The sequence below is a fragment of the Phlebotomus argentipes genome, unplaced genomic scaffold, assembly GCF_947086385.1.
Source record: "Phlebotomus argentipes unplaced genomic scaffold, Phlebotomus argentipes genome assembly contig_24, whole genome shotgun sequence".
Classification (NCBI taxonomy): Eukaryota; Metazoa; Arthropoda; class Insecta; order Diptera; family Psychodidae; genus Phlebotomus; species Phlebotomus argentipes.
Genome location: NW_026776161.1, coordinates 30739 through 47660, shown reverse-complemented (window position 1 = coordinate 47660; position 16922 = coordinate 30739). Strand labels below are relative to the sequence as shown.

The 16922-nt window shown below is 33.6% G+C and overlaps 1 protein-coding gene across 1 annotated transcript in view; it reads left to right on the top strand.

Annotated features, from left to right (window-relative positions):
- Window positions 1–2797, top strand: part of LOC132262734 (serine/threonine-protein phosphatase rdgC) — a 65005-nt gene extending 62208 nt beyond the window's left edge. Inside the window, exon 9 of the mRNA XM_059762108.1 lies at window positions 1614–2797. Coding sequence (XP_059618091.1) covers window positions 1614–2144 — 531 coding nt within the window. The 3' untranslated portion in view covers window positions 2145–2797. The remainder of the gene's footprint in view (window positions 1–1613) is intronic.
- The last annotated feature ends 14125 nt before the right edge of the window (window positions 2798–16922 follow it).

Genomic DNA, 16922 nt, shown 5'->3' with positions numbered 1-16922 from the left:
TACTTGAGAAAATATTCTTTTTTTGATTTTTTTAATTCAGAATTTGGTTATTTTGATTTTTTTGGAAATTTACTTTAGAAAAATAATCTTTTTTGTGATTATTAATTCAAAATTAGATTTTTTTCTTCAATTTTAGTTGAGAAAATAATCTTTTTTTTTGGTTATTAAAATCATAATTTGATTATTTTTCAAGTTTCCTAAAAAAAATTACCTTATGACTTGCCCCTTGTTTGGAGCGCTCATTTATTATCCTTTTTCACAATTGAGTGGAAGGAGAAGAGGATATTTCTAATTGAAGGCACTGTAAGAAATGGTCAAATGAAGAGTTAAACTGGGCGGGGCTAATTAATGGGCGGAGCCAATTACGAAAACCACCAATTAGACACACAAAGGAAAGGGAAAATCTAGAGAAATTGATCCTGAATTACTTAAATTCAAGCTACAAAACACTGCAAATCTCTCAATTCTCTCGCTCTGTTGACAGTGTTTTCGTGGTGTTAAAACAATACTTTCAGTAGTTGAGCTTTTATGCAAATGATATTCAACACACGTTTGCTATTAAACTCCTCCTCGAAATGGAATTGTTTCATATCCGTGTGTCGAAGAGGTATTTTTCTGCATTTAGCCAAACAACCAAATCCAATTTGGTTTTTCCGGGAAAGCAGATGGTATTTATTTTTGGAAAACTTTTTCCACAAATTGAGGGTGATTTAAGGGTTGGAAAACTTATGCATCCGCATATGAAAGTATAACTTTTCAATTGAATCCAAGGGGCAAATAAACAAGGGGCGACTTTTGAGGAAACTTAATCTTTTCTAATCAAATAATCCAATTATTTGAGTAAAATAATTTAAAAACTGGTTATTTTGCCAAGTAAAATTGAAAAATAATCAAAAAATTATTATTTTCCCAAGTAAAAAAAAAATAAATAATCAAATTCTAAACTAAATAATAAAAAAAAATGAATTTTTTCACAGGTAAAATTGAAAAATATAATAAAATTTTGAAAAAAATATTCAAGAAAAAGATTTTTTTCCCAAAAGAAATTGAAAAAATAATCAAAAAATTATTATTTTTTCAAGTAAAATTGAAAAATTATCAAATTCTGAATTAAATAATTAAAAAAAATATTTTTTTCCTAATTAAAATTGAAAAATAATCAAAAAATTATTATTTTCCCAAGTAAAATTGAAAAATAACTTATTTTGAATACAAAAAACAAAGAAAAATTAACTTTTCCAAGTAAAATTGAAAAATATAAGAAAATTTTGAATAAAATAATCAAACAAATTCATTTTCCAAAGAAAAATTGAAAAATATAATAAAATTTGGAATAAAATAATTAAAAAATTAAATTTTGAATAAAATAATAAAAAAAATAGTCAGAATTTGTATGAAATAATCAAATTTTTTATTAAATATTCATAAAAATATCAAAAAACTGATTGAATAATCACGAATTGTCCCAATTAAGTCTTCTATGAGACTGAAAACCATGAAAAACTGAAATGAATTTCTCAATGACACTTCCCAACACTTAATTTCCAACCATAATCCAAGGTTATTAGCCTTTAATCAATGCTCTTTCTCTCGCGTTTTTGTCTGCAACACAGAAAACCAATCCGGATTCGGCTTCTGTGGCTGAATCGCTGTATCGCAACAAGACAAGCCTGGAGGCGATCTTCCGGATCCTGGACAAGGACAATTCCGGCCAGATCTCACTGGAGGAGTTCGCCGAGGCGTGTCACATTCTGCACAAGCACCTGCCCGAGCATGGCACGGAGGAGGAACTGCTTGAGATGTGCAAGATGATGGACATCAACAAGGACGGCGCGGTGGACTTGAATGAGTTCCTGGAGGCATTTCGGCTGTGCGATCAGGCGCGACGTGGCCTCAGGAAGCCACTGCATGAGATCCTGTCGGTGGACGAGGAGCAGGAGCGACGCCGAAGGAAGAGTGTCCAGGACAACGGCTTCGGCATCCAGAACTATCCAGAGAAATCTGACGATGAGCCGGAGTACAAGGTGAAGACGTCAGTGACGAAGGCGGATGAAGAGGATGTGGAGTCGGAGGACGAGAGTGACTACACGGATCAGATTCAGGACAAAACAGCTCCTGAAGCGCCCAAAGATGAGGATTTGTAGGCATTTTGCATCCTTTCACTTCCATCAAAGGGGAGATATTATGGCTAAAAGTCAATCCAACTTACACTTCAAATTTTTTTGCTTATTTCCGGTTTTTGATGATGTCAAATCCAACACACAAACCCTTTATCCGCCATTTTGAACACCATCAAAACACTTTTTCGTCATTAATTCAGGTCCTATGTTACGAATCTGGCCCAAATTCTAGTATGTTATAGCTAGCCTCAAGATCTTTCCAACGAACCACCACCTAAGAACCTAGGACCTTCCAGACCCCAGATATTAAGGATCAAAATTTGAAATTTTAAACAGCTACAGCTCCGCTTCTAATCATCCGATCTGAATAATTCAAAGCTCATTAGAAAGATCTCATAAAATGCAATCTTTTATCCGAGCATCATAACTTGCTATAGCTACCGCTAGAGGCGCTAAAGACAAAAAAGCCATTTTTGAAATCTCGAAATCGAATATCTCGAAAACTAGACTGTGAATTTTCTTGAAATCTTAGTATGTTATAGCTGAGATTGAGACCTTTCCAACGATACCTTACTTGTAAGGCTTGATGTTTTGGGAGCGGAGATATGGAAGGTCAAAGTTCACACTTTTACCAGTCAATATCTCTGTGGTTTATTAACCGATTTTGATCAAACCTTCACCAAAAGACGTGCCTCGACGTCCTTTAGTAGGCTTATAGACCACAGAACATTAGTCTCCTGACGTCATAACAACTGACGCCATATTAAAAAAAACTTTAAACGCCTGTATCTCGGCAAATCTGTTATGCATTTTGATAAAAATTTAGTATGTTGTAGTCCAGGTTAAGACGTCTCTAAAAATAGGTTATAGTTTTTTGTGAATGCAATAGAACCGGAGTTATGACGGTTTAAAGTTTTAATTTTAAATACGCTATAACTTCGATTCTATTTGCCCGATCGTTACGATTTAAGGCTCATTAGAAAGCTCTTGCAGAACTCTAAAACTATTTAGAACAACAGAAGTTCATCAGATCACCACCAAAGGCGCTAATGGTAATGACAAAATTTTTAAAATTTTTAAGTGAAAAATTTTGTTCCAAAGTCACACTAATTTGAGATCATTTCTTACGTATTTCGATAGTCCAGATCGAGACGTTTCTAAAATGGGGTTAAACTGTCTTGTTACTGCCATAGAACCTGAGTTATGGCGGTTTGAATTTCTTAAGCGTTCACTTATTACGTCCTTTTAACTCTCTTTACTGAATTCTATCAAGAGAAATTAGTTTAGGATTTTTTTTAGACTTGAAAACCATGGAAAATGGACTTAAAACTGATTCATATAACAAATATTGCTAGAAAACGTCTAAAAATCTATGAAAAAAATCGCTAAATAGTTTTCAGGGTGAAAAACGAACCAAGAATATTTGATAAGATTGTCATAATTGAAGTGTAAAAGGTGTGATTTTGTCATATTATTTCCCTCTTGATTCGCACGAATCTTCCTTACCGTCCTCAAAGTCGAGACACACACCACATCACAGTGTGCGTTGAAGTGTTTCTGTTTCTTTTAGTACAGCCGAGACGTGAATCCGCAATTGAGCGCAAAAGACAATTTTTGCTCTCAAAATCTATTTATTGATGTTATAATTGTTCAAATAATAATAATAAGAAATAATTGATGAAAAGAAACAAATTTGGGATCAAAATCATAATGAAATGCTGTCGCATGGTAACTCTAAATATATATTTAATGGACTCATTGTTAAGATTCGAATGAAAAAAAGAAAAAGAAACCTGTGGAAATACTTTATTGTTAACTTTCACTTATACTATATTGATAATAATATTAAAAAATATATTGATAAGATATTTATTGGACAAAAAAAAAAGATGTTAAATCAATCCTATAGATGTTGAGCATTTATTCATGTCACTTTGCCTCGAAGATAAAAAGCAAATGAGAGAAGAAAAAACTCCCTTCTTTTCCCCGAGGGGGCAATCAATGGCGATTTGAGATCATTGACTTTGTGATTATTTGTGATTTTTAGTCAAATTTGGAATATTTCATACAATATTCTGTTTATTTTCTGAATATTTATTATTCAAATTTATTATTTTATGCAAATTCTGATTATTTATCAATTTTAATTGGGAAAAAAAAGATTTTAAAAAATTATTTTTTTCAGAATTTGATTTTTTGGATTATTTTTCAATTTTAATTGGGAAAATTAACATTTTATTAAATTATTTTATTCAGAAATCGATTATTTCTTAATTTTACTTGGGAAAAAATCCTATTTAAATTATTTTTTATTCAATATGTGTATTTTTTTCAATATTAATTGGAAAAATAAACATTTTTTAAATTATTTTATTCGGAACTTAATAATTCTGATTTATTTTGATGAAATAATATTTTTTTTTATTATTCTAATTCAAAATTAGATGTTTTTTCCAATTTTACTTGAGAAAATAAATATTTTTTTGATTATTTTATTCAGAATTTGATTTTTTTAAATTTCAAATGGGAAAATAAACATTTTTAAAAGTTATTTTATTCAGAATTTGATTATTTTGATTAGGTTTCTCAATTTTAATTGAGAAAATAAACATTAAAAAAAAATTTATTCAAAATTTGATTATTTTTTTAATTTTGCTTTGAAAAAAATTCATTTTTAAATTATTTCTTTAATTAGTTAACATTAAATTTCCTCAACAGTCGCCTTGTGATTTGCCCCTTGTCTTTTCCCACAATCATCTCAAGAACTCTTCTTTCGTGTTTGGAAAATAGGAGAGAAAGAGAGAAAAAATAAAACATATTAAAAATACTCAGTGTTAAATGTAAATGGGCCAAAAGAAAAGAGATATATTTCCTCGAAAACCTGTATGGTTTCATACATTTGAAACACCAGCATATATAATTTTTCTATATGAAGAAGAAGAAAGAAAAAAAAAAGTCTCTCTAGAGAAGAAATATATACATATTTAGTGGAGTATTTTAGACTTTTCAATTAATTGCAAAAATATGTGATACTCGAATATATTTTTTCATCATTTGATATTTTATCGGAATGCTGAAAAGTTCACTGATAAATGCAAAAAAAAGGAAAGAAATGAAAGAGTTACGCATGAAATGGAATCGATATTATAAGTCATGGTTTATTACATTTGTCCTAAGCAAAAAGGGGGAGATATTATGGTCCAGAAGTGGTTTACAACCCAAGCGACACCAAACTGTCCTATGACGGTCATATAACCGTTGGGAAAGATTTGAAAATTTAGTTGTGACAATGTTATGGAGCATTGAAAAGACCCTGTTTTCCGCAGCGGAATCTTCCACCAAAAATCCGCTGTTCGCGGAAAAAATACGCGGAATTCCACAATATTTTCACCGGATGATTCCGCTATTTATTATTATTTATGAATTTTAGGGGAAAATCGCGTTGACACTCCAGCAAGGACAATGGCGGAATTTTACCGGATTTCCTTGCCGGAATCACGCAAGATGATCCGTTGAAATTCCAGCAATTGCCAAAAGGACCGTAAATGTCGGATTTGTGTCGGATTTGCCTGCAGGAATCCTGCAGGAATGCCGCGTTTCCGCCGTTCTCATCTCAAATAGCGGAAAAGTGGAGGAATCTTGCGGGAGAATTCCACCGCGATTCCGGTATTTGAGAAAGAAGATACCGGAATTGCGGTGGAATTCTCTCGCAAGATTCCAGCAATAATCCGTCATGGCAAATCATTCGTTCCGGCGCTTCCAGCGTCTCAGCCACTCAGAAAGAGGGATTTTGCCTGCAGGATTCCTGGTGAAATCTTGCAGGATGTCTCCGGCATTTGTACGGTCTTTAAAGTAAAGGAATTTTAATTCGAGATTCCTGAAGGAATCTTGCAAGATCCCTCCACCGTTTGTCCTTCAGTTTAGTGAAAAGGGATTTGGCTTTAAGGATTCTTAAGTGGAATCCCGCAGTGTGAACTCCGTCATTTTCACATGGTGGATTTGACGGTGGATTTTCCTGCAGGAATCCAGAAAATCATAATTTGGGCTCTGGAGGCAACATGACGGAAAAATCGGTGGAAAAACGGCGGATAACGGATCCCAGTAAAAACACAATCCACTGTCCATCGATTATCCATCGTTTTGGGTCCTTTTTATCCCTGAAGGATTTTCAATTGACTTTCCTGTGGGATTCCTGCAGGAAAATCCACTGAAAAACCATTGAAAAGAGGTCAAAGAGGTTTCTTTGACGGGCTTAAGAGGTGTGGAAAAACCATTGACTTCCCTGCAGGAGTCCCCATTGAAAAACCAGTGGATATCCGCAGACAGACTCCATACAAATTTGTGTATGGAAAAATCTGCGGGAATCCCGAGGGAAGTTTCCGTCAAAAATCCACTGGGGAACAAGAGACCGCAACCGGTGGGAATCCCGCGGTTTTCCATCGTGGTTGTTTTTACTGGGATGTTTTAAGCACTGTTAGAGTGATTCTTTCTCGGAATTTGTAGAAATGTCAGGAAATATTGTACACTGATTAACCATATTATCTCCCCCTTGATTCTAAGAAGCTTTAATTTCTCACGTGCAGATAATGTTAAATTAAAAAAAAACTATATATATGACAAAAACAAGACTCCTTCGAGAGCTTTAACAACAACAAAAAAATACGATGATATAGAAAAAGAAGAAGATGAAAAAAAAAACGCCAGTTTAGCACGTCATTTTGAATTTAGAAAGAAAGAAAGAAAAAAAAATAAAAACCACTTCTTGTTAACAAATTCTTCACGACCAAATTAATTTTTGTCAATTAACCAAGTGAAAAGAGAAACGTCATAATGTGTTGTAAAGTCGAAACACCTTTTTTCAATGTTTGAAAACATGGAAATTCTTCGATGACAGATAAATGGATAAAAATAAACGTGCTGCAAAGAAACAAAATGCGCGAGCGTGTCTTTATATCCCGATAGTCGTTGGCATATGACATATTCGTGAATGTCCATTGACTTGTCACAGTGTCTCTGATGACTTCGGGTATTAAAAGGTTACAGACTTACCATTGCACATATTGTAGGATGAAAACACCTGGGCCTGAGGATGTCGATCTTATACTCTCTGTCTTATGGGAGTCCGCGGACAATTCAGTGCCACTTCATAGAGACTTGTCCTAGGAGAATGTCTCAGAACTTTGGTATTGTTGCCATTGGCCGAGGGAATGCACTGTGAGGGATGAATGTATTTCGGAAATAAATGAATGATGCACATTTCAGCTATCCAACGTTAGATGGCGCTTCGAGCGGGCAGTTGTGACACGGAAGGTGACAGTGAAGCTGTCAACGCAATGTAAATAAGAGGCCACGTTTGACAATTAGCTGTCCGGACACCGCGGGAGTCGCGAGTGAGACTCTTCTCCACTCCTGGGCCGACGCTAAACCGCGTTTCCTGTACTCCTGCGCTTGTTAAGAGCCTTCTACTTCGCCCTGGGTGTGTCCAGACTCAGGATATGGTCTGCTCTTCTGGGGCGGCACTTTCTCGTCCATCAATTATTTGAGTAAAATAATCAAAAAATGATTATTTTCCCACGAAAAAATTGAAAAATAATCAAATTATGGTTTAAATAATAAAAAAAAAGATTATTTTCTCAACTGAAATTGCAAAAAAAATCTAATTTTAAATAAAAAACCAAAAAAAGATTTTTTTTCTTGAGTAAAATCACAAAAAAACAACAAAATAATCAAATTCTGAATAAAATAGTAAAAGAATTAATATTTTCTCAAACACAAATTGAAGAATAAATGGACAAAAATTATTATTTCCCAAAAAAATTACAAAAAAAATCAAAATAACCAAATTTTGAATTAAAAATAAAAAAATAAATATTTTCTCAAATAAAATTACAAAAGAATCAAATATTGAATAAAATAATTAATAAAAAATTAGTATTTCCCAAAGTAAAACATTAAAAAAAATCAAGTTCTAAATAAAGTATCAAAAAAAAATTTCCAAAGTAAAATAATAAAAAAAAATCAAAATAATCAAATTCTGAACTAAATAATAAAAAAAATGAATTTTTTCTCAAGAAAAATTGAAAAATAATCAAAATTTGAATTACAATCACAAATAGGGGTAAATGGGGCAACTTCAGATTGGGGCAGCTTCAGATTTCTTAATTTTCTCAGAGATTTTCACATGAATCAATTTCTAGTCTTCACACAATGTTTGTAGTCCTTAAGGACTACAATTGACGAAAATTTGCACAGGATAGCCTTGACTGTTTAGAAAAAATAAGTGAAAATTGAAAATCACTCACAAACTAGAATTTTGCTGCCGAATTGATTGCGTGTTTTCTCCATTAAAAAAGCCACAATTCGCGTGAAACACAATCAAAGGTTATTGAGAGTTAAGTAGAGATTCTAAATATGCCCGAACTTTTCCTCCTGATCACGGCCTTTTCAGTGGGTGGTGGAAAATGCACAAACACTGCACACGGGGCAGCTTCGGATCGCCACGGACTGACAACAGCGCGCTCTGACAGTCTGACGCAACATCACGGTCGAAATTTTCTTGTGGCAAATATTGAAGATTTTTCACAAAGTGCCGTTCTGTGCTGCATTGCTTCATCACGTTAAACGACTTCTTAGTGGAAAAGTGAGAAAATACACGCGAAAATCACTGATTTGCACTGATTTGATTTGTGGTGGCACTGAAGTTGCCACCACTCACGCATGGTGGCGTTGCGATGCAGGAAAAATGACGGGCAACTTGCTTTTCGCTCAGAAATTTTGACAGTGCGTGCAAGGGTCCAGAAAAGTCGCGAAAATATTACTTTAAAGGCGATTTTTAGGGAATCAAACAGTATCAGTGCGTAGAAGAGATATCAAAGTGATTATTTACCTGCGATTCAACAATTCCACAATGGAATTTAAGGTAAATATAAGTGAAAATCTGAAACTGCCCCAGAGCAATCCGAAACATCCCCGTGCGGGGCAGTTTCAGATAATTTACAATATTATTTTCAATCTCCTTTAGAGGAAAAAGGATCAGTTTTAATGCCCAATGAAAGGCATTTTCTGAAGCTCAATAGACGAGAGTTTATTTGAGCGTTGTGATTATTTCAATATATTTAGTCGATTTTTCAAGAAAAAATCCTAAAGTTGGAACAGCATTTTGAATCTGAAGCTGCCCCATTTACCCCTAATTAAAGTCCATTGAAAATCCTTCAAAAAACGCACCTCGAAAATATGCATGTATTGAAGACTTGTAGACAGTCCGATGCCATGTCTAAAGGACTGAGACTGGTACATGTCATAGACTTATGCCCAAACGACCACCGGGTTGGCGAGTGCTGGGTGGCGCGGGAGTCTCGCGATGGACACACTGAGAAGCTCCCCCGCGGACGCGACTGACAAGCCTCGCGTTGTTCCTGAGCAAAACCCATATCGAATTTCCGATTATCCAAATTCGTTGGTTTTGTACGCCTTGATGGCGTGCCAATGTCACTCTGTCCATCATTTCTGTTCTTCAGCCTCTTCAGCAGCTCCTTCGGTGCTGATGGACAAGTGGACCAGAACGAGTGTCTTCCCAAGGGGGAGATAATAAATAAATATTTGCACTGCAAAAACTTCAATGTGAACAAATTAAGACATTTAAAAAAATAATTTTGCCTAGAAAAATCAATTTAGGTATTCTTATTCAAAATTAGATTTTTTTCTTCAATTTTACTTGAGAAAATAAATATTTCCTTGATTATTTTATTCAGAATTTGATTATTTTTTAATTTTACTTGGGAAACTAATCTTTTTTTATTATTTCATTTAGGAATTTGAATATTTTTCAATTTTTTCTTCTAATTTTACTGAAAAAAATGGATTTTTTTGATTTGTATTATTAATATTTTCAATGTTATATTTTTTAAATCAGTTCTTGTATATCAACGTCTCTCTTCCCTTGGTCAGTCTTCCTGTAATCCTCATGCATCCATTGTTCAATTCTAACACTCTCTTAGAATTCCTCTCCGATGGTCTACTCGATGTCCATCTTCGCACTGTCTTTCCCTTGGTGTTCTTCAGAGAAATCTTCTGCCGGGCAGTATTTCTCCGCGTGAGAGTGTTGGAAATCAATTTGCCATGGCGAAGTGACTGCGGAGGATCAGCGGCCGAATTGACTGTCCGCGGAGGTAAAAAGTCTGCGTGTCTTGCAGAGTTGGATGTGCATTTTAATAGTTAGCATTTATGGGATATTTTATGTGCATAATCAATTTTGTTAGGCTCTGCTCAGTGATTTATGGGCGCAATCGCCTCGCCAACAACATTGTTGACGCGAAAAAGACACACAAACACACCAAATCTCCAATGCCGCAGATTCAATGCTCGCCAAGGGGCAAATCACAAGACGACTTCTGAAGAAACTTAATCTTTTCTCTAATCAAACAATCAATTTTTTGAGTGAAAAAAGGAAAAAAAAATGATTATTTTCTGCAGTGAAAATTAAAAATAATCAAATTCTGAAATAAAGAATAGGAAAAAAATGATTTTTTATTTTTAGTAAAATTGCAAAATAATCAAATTTAAAAATATTGATTATTTTCTGAAGTAAAATTGCAAAATAATCAAATTTTGAATAAAAATAATGAAAAAATGATTTTTAAAATTTTTATCATTAGTAGAATTGCAAAAAAATCAAATTTTGAATTGAATAATTAAAAAAAAAATTTATTTTTCCATTAAAAATTGAAAAATCTTCAATTTTTGAATAGAATAATAAAATAAAATGTTTTTTTCTGAAGTAAAATTGAAAAATATAATAAAATTTTGAATAAAAAATTAAAAAAAAAATTATTTTTAAAAGTAAAATTGAAAAAAAATTAAGTTTGAAAAAAAAATTAATTTATAAAACTTAAATTAAAAAATATAATAAAAAATTGAATAAAACAATCAATAAATGATTATTTTTCCAAGTAAAATTGAAAAAAAAATTAAATTTGAATAAAATATTCAAAAAAATTATTTTTTTTCCAAGAACAATTGAAAAGTATTCAAAAAATAATCAAATTTCAATGAAATATTCAGAAAATAATTAAGAAAATCAGAGTTTTGTATGAAATAATCAAGTTTAAATCAAATATTAAGAAAATAATTTAAAAAAAATTCAAAAATAATAAAATTTCAATCAAATATTCAGAAAATAATAAAAAAAAACAATCAGAATTTGTATGAAATAATCAATTTTAAATCAAATATTAAAGAAATAATCAAAAATTATTCAAAAAATTGTCTAATTTTAATCAAATATTCAGAAAATAATCAAAAAACAATCAGAATTTGTATGAAATAATAAAACATTGCATTAAAATAATAAAATTTCAATCGAATATTCAGAAAATAATCGAAAAACAATCAGAATTTGTATGAAATAATAAAACATTGCATTAAAATAATAAAATTTCAATCGAATATTCAGAAAATAATCAAAAAACAATCAGAATTTGTATGAAATAATAAAACATTGCATTAAAATCACAATTTATTTGTGTTAATGGTCTCAACTTGCGCAATTGATTGTCCCCTTTGGATGGCTGAAGAACTGTTTGGAAGTTACGACAAAAATTTTTTAATTGCCCTCGTCAATGCAATTTCTGCACAATTCCAATCACAAAGTGCAGTTTATTGTACATCATCGCGTGGACTAATCGTAAATTAAAGGCGGACGAACAATGTTGCCATAAGTTGTGCTTTGATTAGACGTCGTTGGGCAACAGTGTTTCGTCTTCTCTCTCTCTGGCAATCTCATCGTCCAAGACACAACTTTTACGATTCTTCACGGGGTTCGCAAATCTGGACGATTCGCCAAGTGATCAAGAGTCATTTGGGGGCAATTTTTAACTGACCATAAATAAGGCAGTTTATTTTTGAACGTGAACCTTCATCATCGTGAGCATCTTTTACGACACTCTCTCTCTCTCTGTGCATTCCTGAATTAATTAAACATATGCCAAAAGTTGCACTTTACATGCAAAGTCAAATTTACAGGCTGCAATTGGCCAAAATACAACAAATCAATAACATGTTGTAAGAAAAGACTTACGATCAGCTGGGCGCAAACTCTGTTTTAATAGAACAATTTCAAACCGCCAAAACTCCGGTTCTATGGCAGTGACAAGACAGTTTAACCCCATTTTGGAAGTCTTTCAAACTGAACTATCAAATAGATAAATAAAAAATAATTTTTCAAACAAACTTACGGTTAAATTATCAACCTAAAAACTTAAAAAATACCATCACTGACATTATCGCCTCTGGCGGTAGTCAAATGAACTTCTATTGTTCTAAATTGTTGTAGAGTTCTGCAAGAGCTTTCCAACGAGCCCAAAATCGTAATGATCGGGTAAAAAGAACCGAAGTTAGAGCGTATTTAAGATTAAAAACTTTAAACCGTCATAACTCCGGTTCTAATGCATCCACAAAAAACTATAACCTGTTTTTAGAGACGTCCTAACCTGGACTACAACATACTAAATTCCCATCAAAATGCATAACAGATTTGCCGAGATACAGGCGTTCAAAGTTTTTTTTTTAATATGGCGTCAGTCGGTTTGACGTCAGGAGATTAATGTTCTGTGGTCTATAAGCCTACTAAAGGACGTCGAGACACGTCTTTTGGTGAAGATTTGATCAAAATCGGTTGATAAACAGCCAGAGATATTGACTGGTAAAAGTGTGAACTTTGACCTTTTATATCTCCGCTCTCAAAACATCAAGCCTTACAAGTAAGGTATCGTTGGAAAGGTCTCAATCTCAGCTATAACATACTAAGATTTCAAGAAAATTCACAGTCTGGTTTTTGAGTTATTTGATTTCGAGATTTCAAAAACGGCTTTTTTGTCTTTAGCGCCTCTAGCGGTAGCTATATCAAGTTATGATGTTTGGATAAAAGATTGCATTTTATGAGATCTTTCTAATGAGCTTTGAATTATTCAGATCGGATGATTAGAAGCGGAGCTGTAGCTGTTTAAAGTTTCAAATTTTGATCCTGAATATCTGGGGTCTGGAAGGTCCTAGGTTCTTAGGTGGTGGTTCGTTGGAAAGATCTTGAGGCTAGCTATAACATATTAAAATTTGAAGCCGATCCATGACATAGAGGCTGAACAATCGAGTAAAATGTTTTTTTGGGATTTTCAAAATGGCGGACGGAAAGGTCCGATTACCATTTAAGCGCTACAGAAGTTCATTTACGAGGGACCGACCGACAAACAGATGGAAATAAAAAAACGACCCCCCTTTTTTCGTTAGATTTCGTCATATTTAGCCTCCCTCGTGTCATTTTATTCGATTCTGCGACATTTGATTTTTGCTGCGTGTTTCGCACAGGTCAATTCGGTGATTTTGAAGAGGGAGAAAGAAGAGAATTGTCTGAGCAAATCAAGAAAGGTTGATTGCAGGTCATAAAGATCAATGAATTCACTGAGTAAATTTATTTACAGTTTTGCAATAAAAGCAGCAATACTTTATCTTTTTTTCTTAACGTAATCTTGCGAGAGAGAAAAAAGAAAAAGAACAGTGAATTTATGCCAAGCATAACTTCCACAGCACTTGAATATCATTAAAATTCCTCAACATTTCCACCAAAACTTTCATCTAATTTATGCCTTTTCAAATCTCACACACGAAGGGAAAAATAAGCAAGGGGGAGATATTATGGTCGAAAGTGGTGTACAGCTTGAAAGGAAGTGTTAAGAAGTGAAAGTGACAAAATATTTTATAAAATTTGCACTGAAAAAGCTTCAATTTCAACCAAATTGAGTCATTTTCCAACTAAATTTTGCTTAAAAATCAATTTAATTGCTTTTTTGAAGTTATGTTTAATTGAAAAACAGATTAAATTGTCAAAATTTCTCTATTTCTTGGCAGATTTGAGCATTTTTGTGCGCAAAAAACTTCATATTGATTGAGAAAAAGCCTAAAAGTCAAACATAACCTCAAAAATGTCATTTTAACCTCTTTTCTCGGTGATTTCTCGGAAAATGAATTGTTAAGAGTGCCAAGAAGTGTCTGTGGAAGTGTTTGAAGATTCTGCCGAGGCAATTGTTGAAGTGTTTTGAAAGTGTTTTGTACACTGTTTTGCCGTATTAACTCTCCCTTGGGAAATAGGAAGAAGAGAAAACTTTCCCATAAGAAGGCAAAAATGTCAATTGCTGAGCGCGCGCACTTTCTCTGGCGCAATTGACGAACAAAAACCCACCCGAAATCCGTCTATTGCGTGCGTGCGTGCGTGGACAAAAACACAATGGACTCCTAATTAAATGAAATATGGCTTCGCGGTGTTGGACTTTTGTCAAACGCTGCGCCCCGCGAAATGATGGGTTTTACCTTGACGATATGGCGCCACGACTAATAAATTCAATCTTGTGGGCAAATTCTTCTCGGAAGGATCCGCAAAAGGGGCCCAATTATGCGGTGGTTTTCATCACGAAGCGTCTCTCAAGGGCTACTGGACTTGCCGCGGCCAAGGAGGAGATATAATCTGCAGATTCTGCACAGGAGTTGATGTAAAGAAGTGTTAGGAAGTTGAAGTATTTGGAAATCTATTGATTAATCACACCAAACACTTTAAGAAGATATGAAATGCTTAAAAATTTGTTATAATTATATTGTTATATATATTTTTGGTCTTTTCTAAAGGGAGTCTGAAAGGGGTTTTAAAAGATTTTTGAATAATTTAAGGGTTGTATTAAGAAAAAAAAAACTATTTAGAAGAGCAACTTGAAATAGATTCTGTGGATTATCTATAATGGAGACCAACTATTAGAAGCCTGTCCAGAGCCCTAATCCGGCTCGAAGGACCAGTTGTATGTGAATTATCTATTTGAGCACAAATGCCATGTGAGTTTCTTCTCCACCAGCGTCTCAGAGGTTGTGCAACTGTCTTTGATTTACCTATAATGAGACCAAGAAGCCTGTTCAGAGTCCTTATCCGGCTCGCGGAAGATCTGTGGCGTCCTTTTTCTCTTTAAGATGTGATGTTCGCGCAGGAAATCTCAGTCAGTCAGTCAGAATCACGGCTTATCAGGACTTCACCACCTCGAAATTGATCACGAAAGGAGTTTTGAAGGAGCTTTTCTAATTCACACTTGTTGAAAAGTCACTTTCAACAAGGAATTTTACCCAATAATTAAAGAAAAATATTGTTTTTCAAATATTTCTAGGTTATGTTATGGAATTTAAGACAAACTTTGCCATCTAAATAACCTTGAATTAATACAAATTTTCAATTTACTGACACAATAATGATGAAATCTTGTTAAAAATCACAAACTTTCAGTTTAAAACTGATGTTAATTCCGCCAAAAATTGCTTCATAACCACAAAAATACTGTTTCATGATAGAAAATTGTCTTTTTTTAAGAGCAGTTTGATTAATTTTCTATTGTCGATTTGTCTTGGCTTTGAAATGTTTCGAAAGGATGTTTTTTCAAAGATTCTTTTCGATATTTCAAGATAATTTCTAGGTTATGTTGACAAAATACATCAAAATATCCTCTGAAAACATCAAATATTTTTCAAATACTCTTTCTCTCTAAGTTTTGAGGGCAATAAAGGTGGAAAAAAGGCGTCTTTTTGGAATGAAGACTCCTAAATTTGAGGTTATGATACTTTTAGGCCATTGGAAAAGCATAAAAACTTCCGAAAATTGTGAAGAAAATAAGGAAAATGTGTGTTAAAATCACTGCTGATGTTCTGAAAGTGTTAAGGATTTTTCATACAAATTGCTGAAAGTGTCCAGGAAGTGGTGTACATATTTGAGGCATATTATCTCTCCCTTGGATAAAAATATCTGTTGAAAATCTAACTAAATCTTAAAGAAAAAGTTTCCAAACATATCAGCCATTTTCTCTCTCTTCTCTCATTCATAATACCACGATTTTCCATGGAAATCTTATGTAGAAATCTCTCTCAAAGAAGTCCAAGAACGACTTTTTGTCTGATTGATTTGAAAAGATGTGGTGAAAGTGCACAGATTTCATGTCATAAATCTATGTACATATTATCTCCCCCTTGGCTTCAAGCAGAACTCTCCCTGACCCACTTCTGCATGCCCATGTCAATTGTGCGCCAATGGAGCGCCCTTTCGCGCGCCCCGCGGCACCGCGGCCAAGATGGCGTGCCAACAGAAGCTCGTCTCGCTGGATAATTAATGGATGGTCTGTTTGGCGGCGTTGCATGACAAAGAGTGACACGTTTTCGCACAGAAATTGATGCCTACGTTTAAATTGTCACCATTTTGTCACACTCCGTGGCGTCTCTTCGCTGTTGTGCTAATCTCAGGAAGTCACTTGTTTTCCCGCCAAAAATTCCAACTGAAGAAGCCACTTTTACCCCATCACAATCTCATCCATCACTTGTGTGCAGATGGATGAGATTGACGCACCACTCTCCGGAGGTGTCAAGACAATTAATTCATCGAGCAGCAGTGAGAAATAAAAAGAAACAGAGGGAAAAGTGAAAGGACAATTGCTTAACAAAGGTTATTTTCTCATGAGAAGACATGTCAAAAAATCAGCAAAGGGGTCAATCAATCGCCAGTTGAGAGCATTAATTCAATCTTTTTGAATATTTTTTGTGAATTTATTTGAAATTTTGATTATTTCATACAAAATTCTGATTATTTTCTGAATATTTTATTAAAATTTGACAAATTTCTGAATATTTCTGGATTATTTTCTGAATATTTCATTAAAATTTGACAATTTTCTGAATATTTCATTTAAAATTGATTTTTTTTATACAAATTCGGATTATCTTTTTGATTATTTC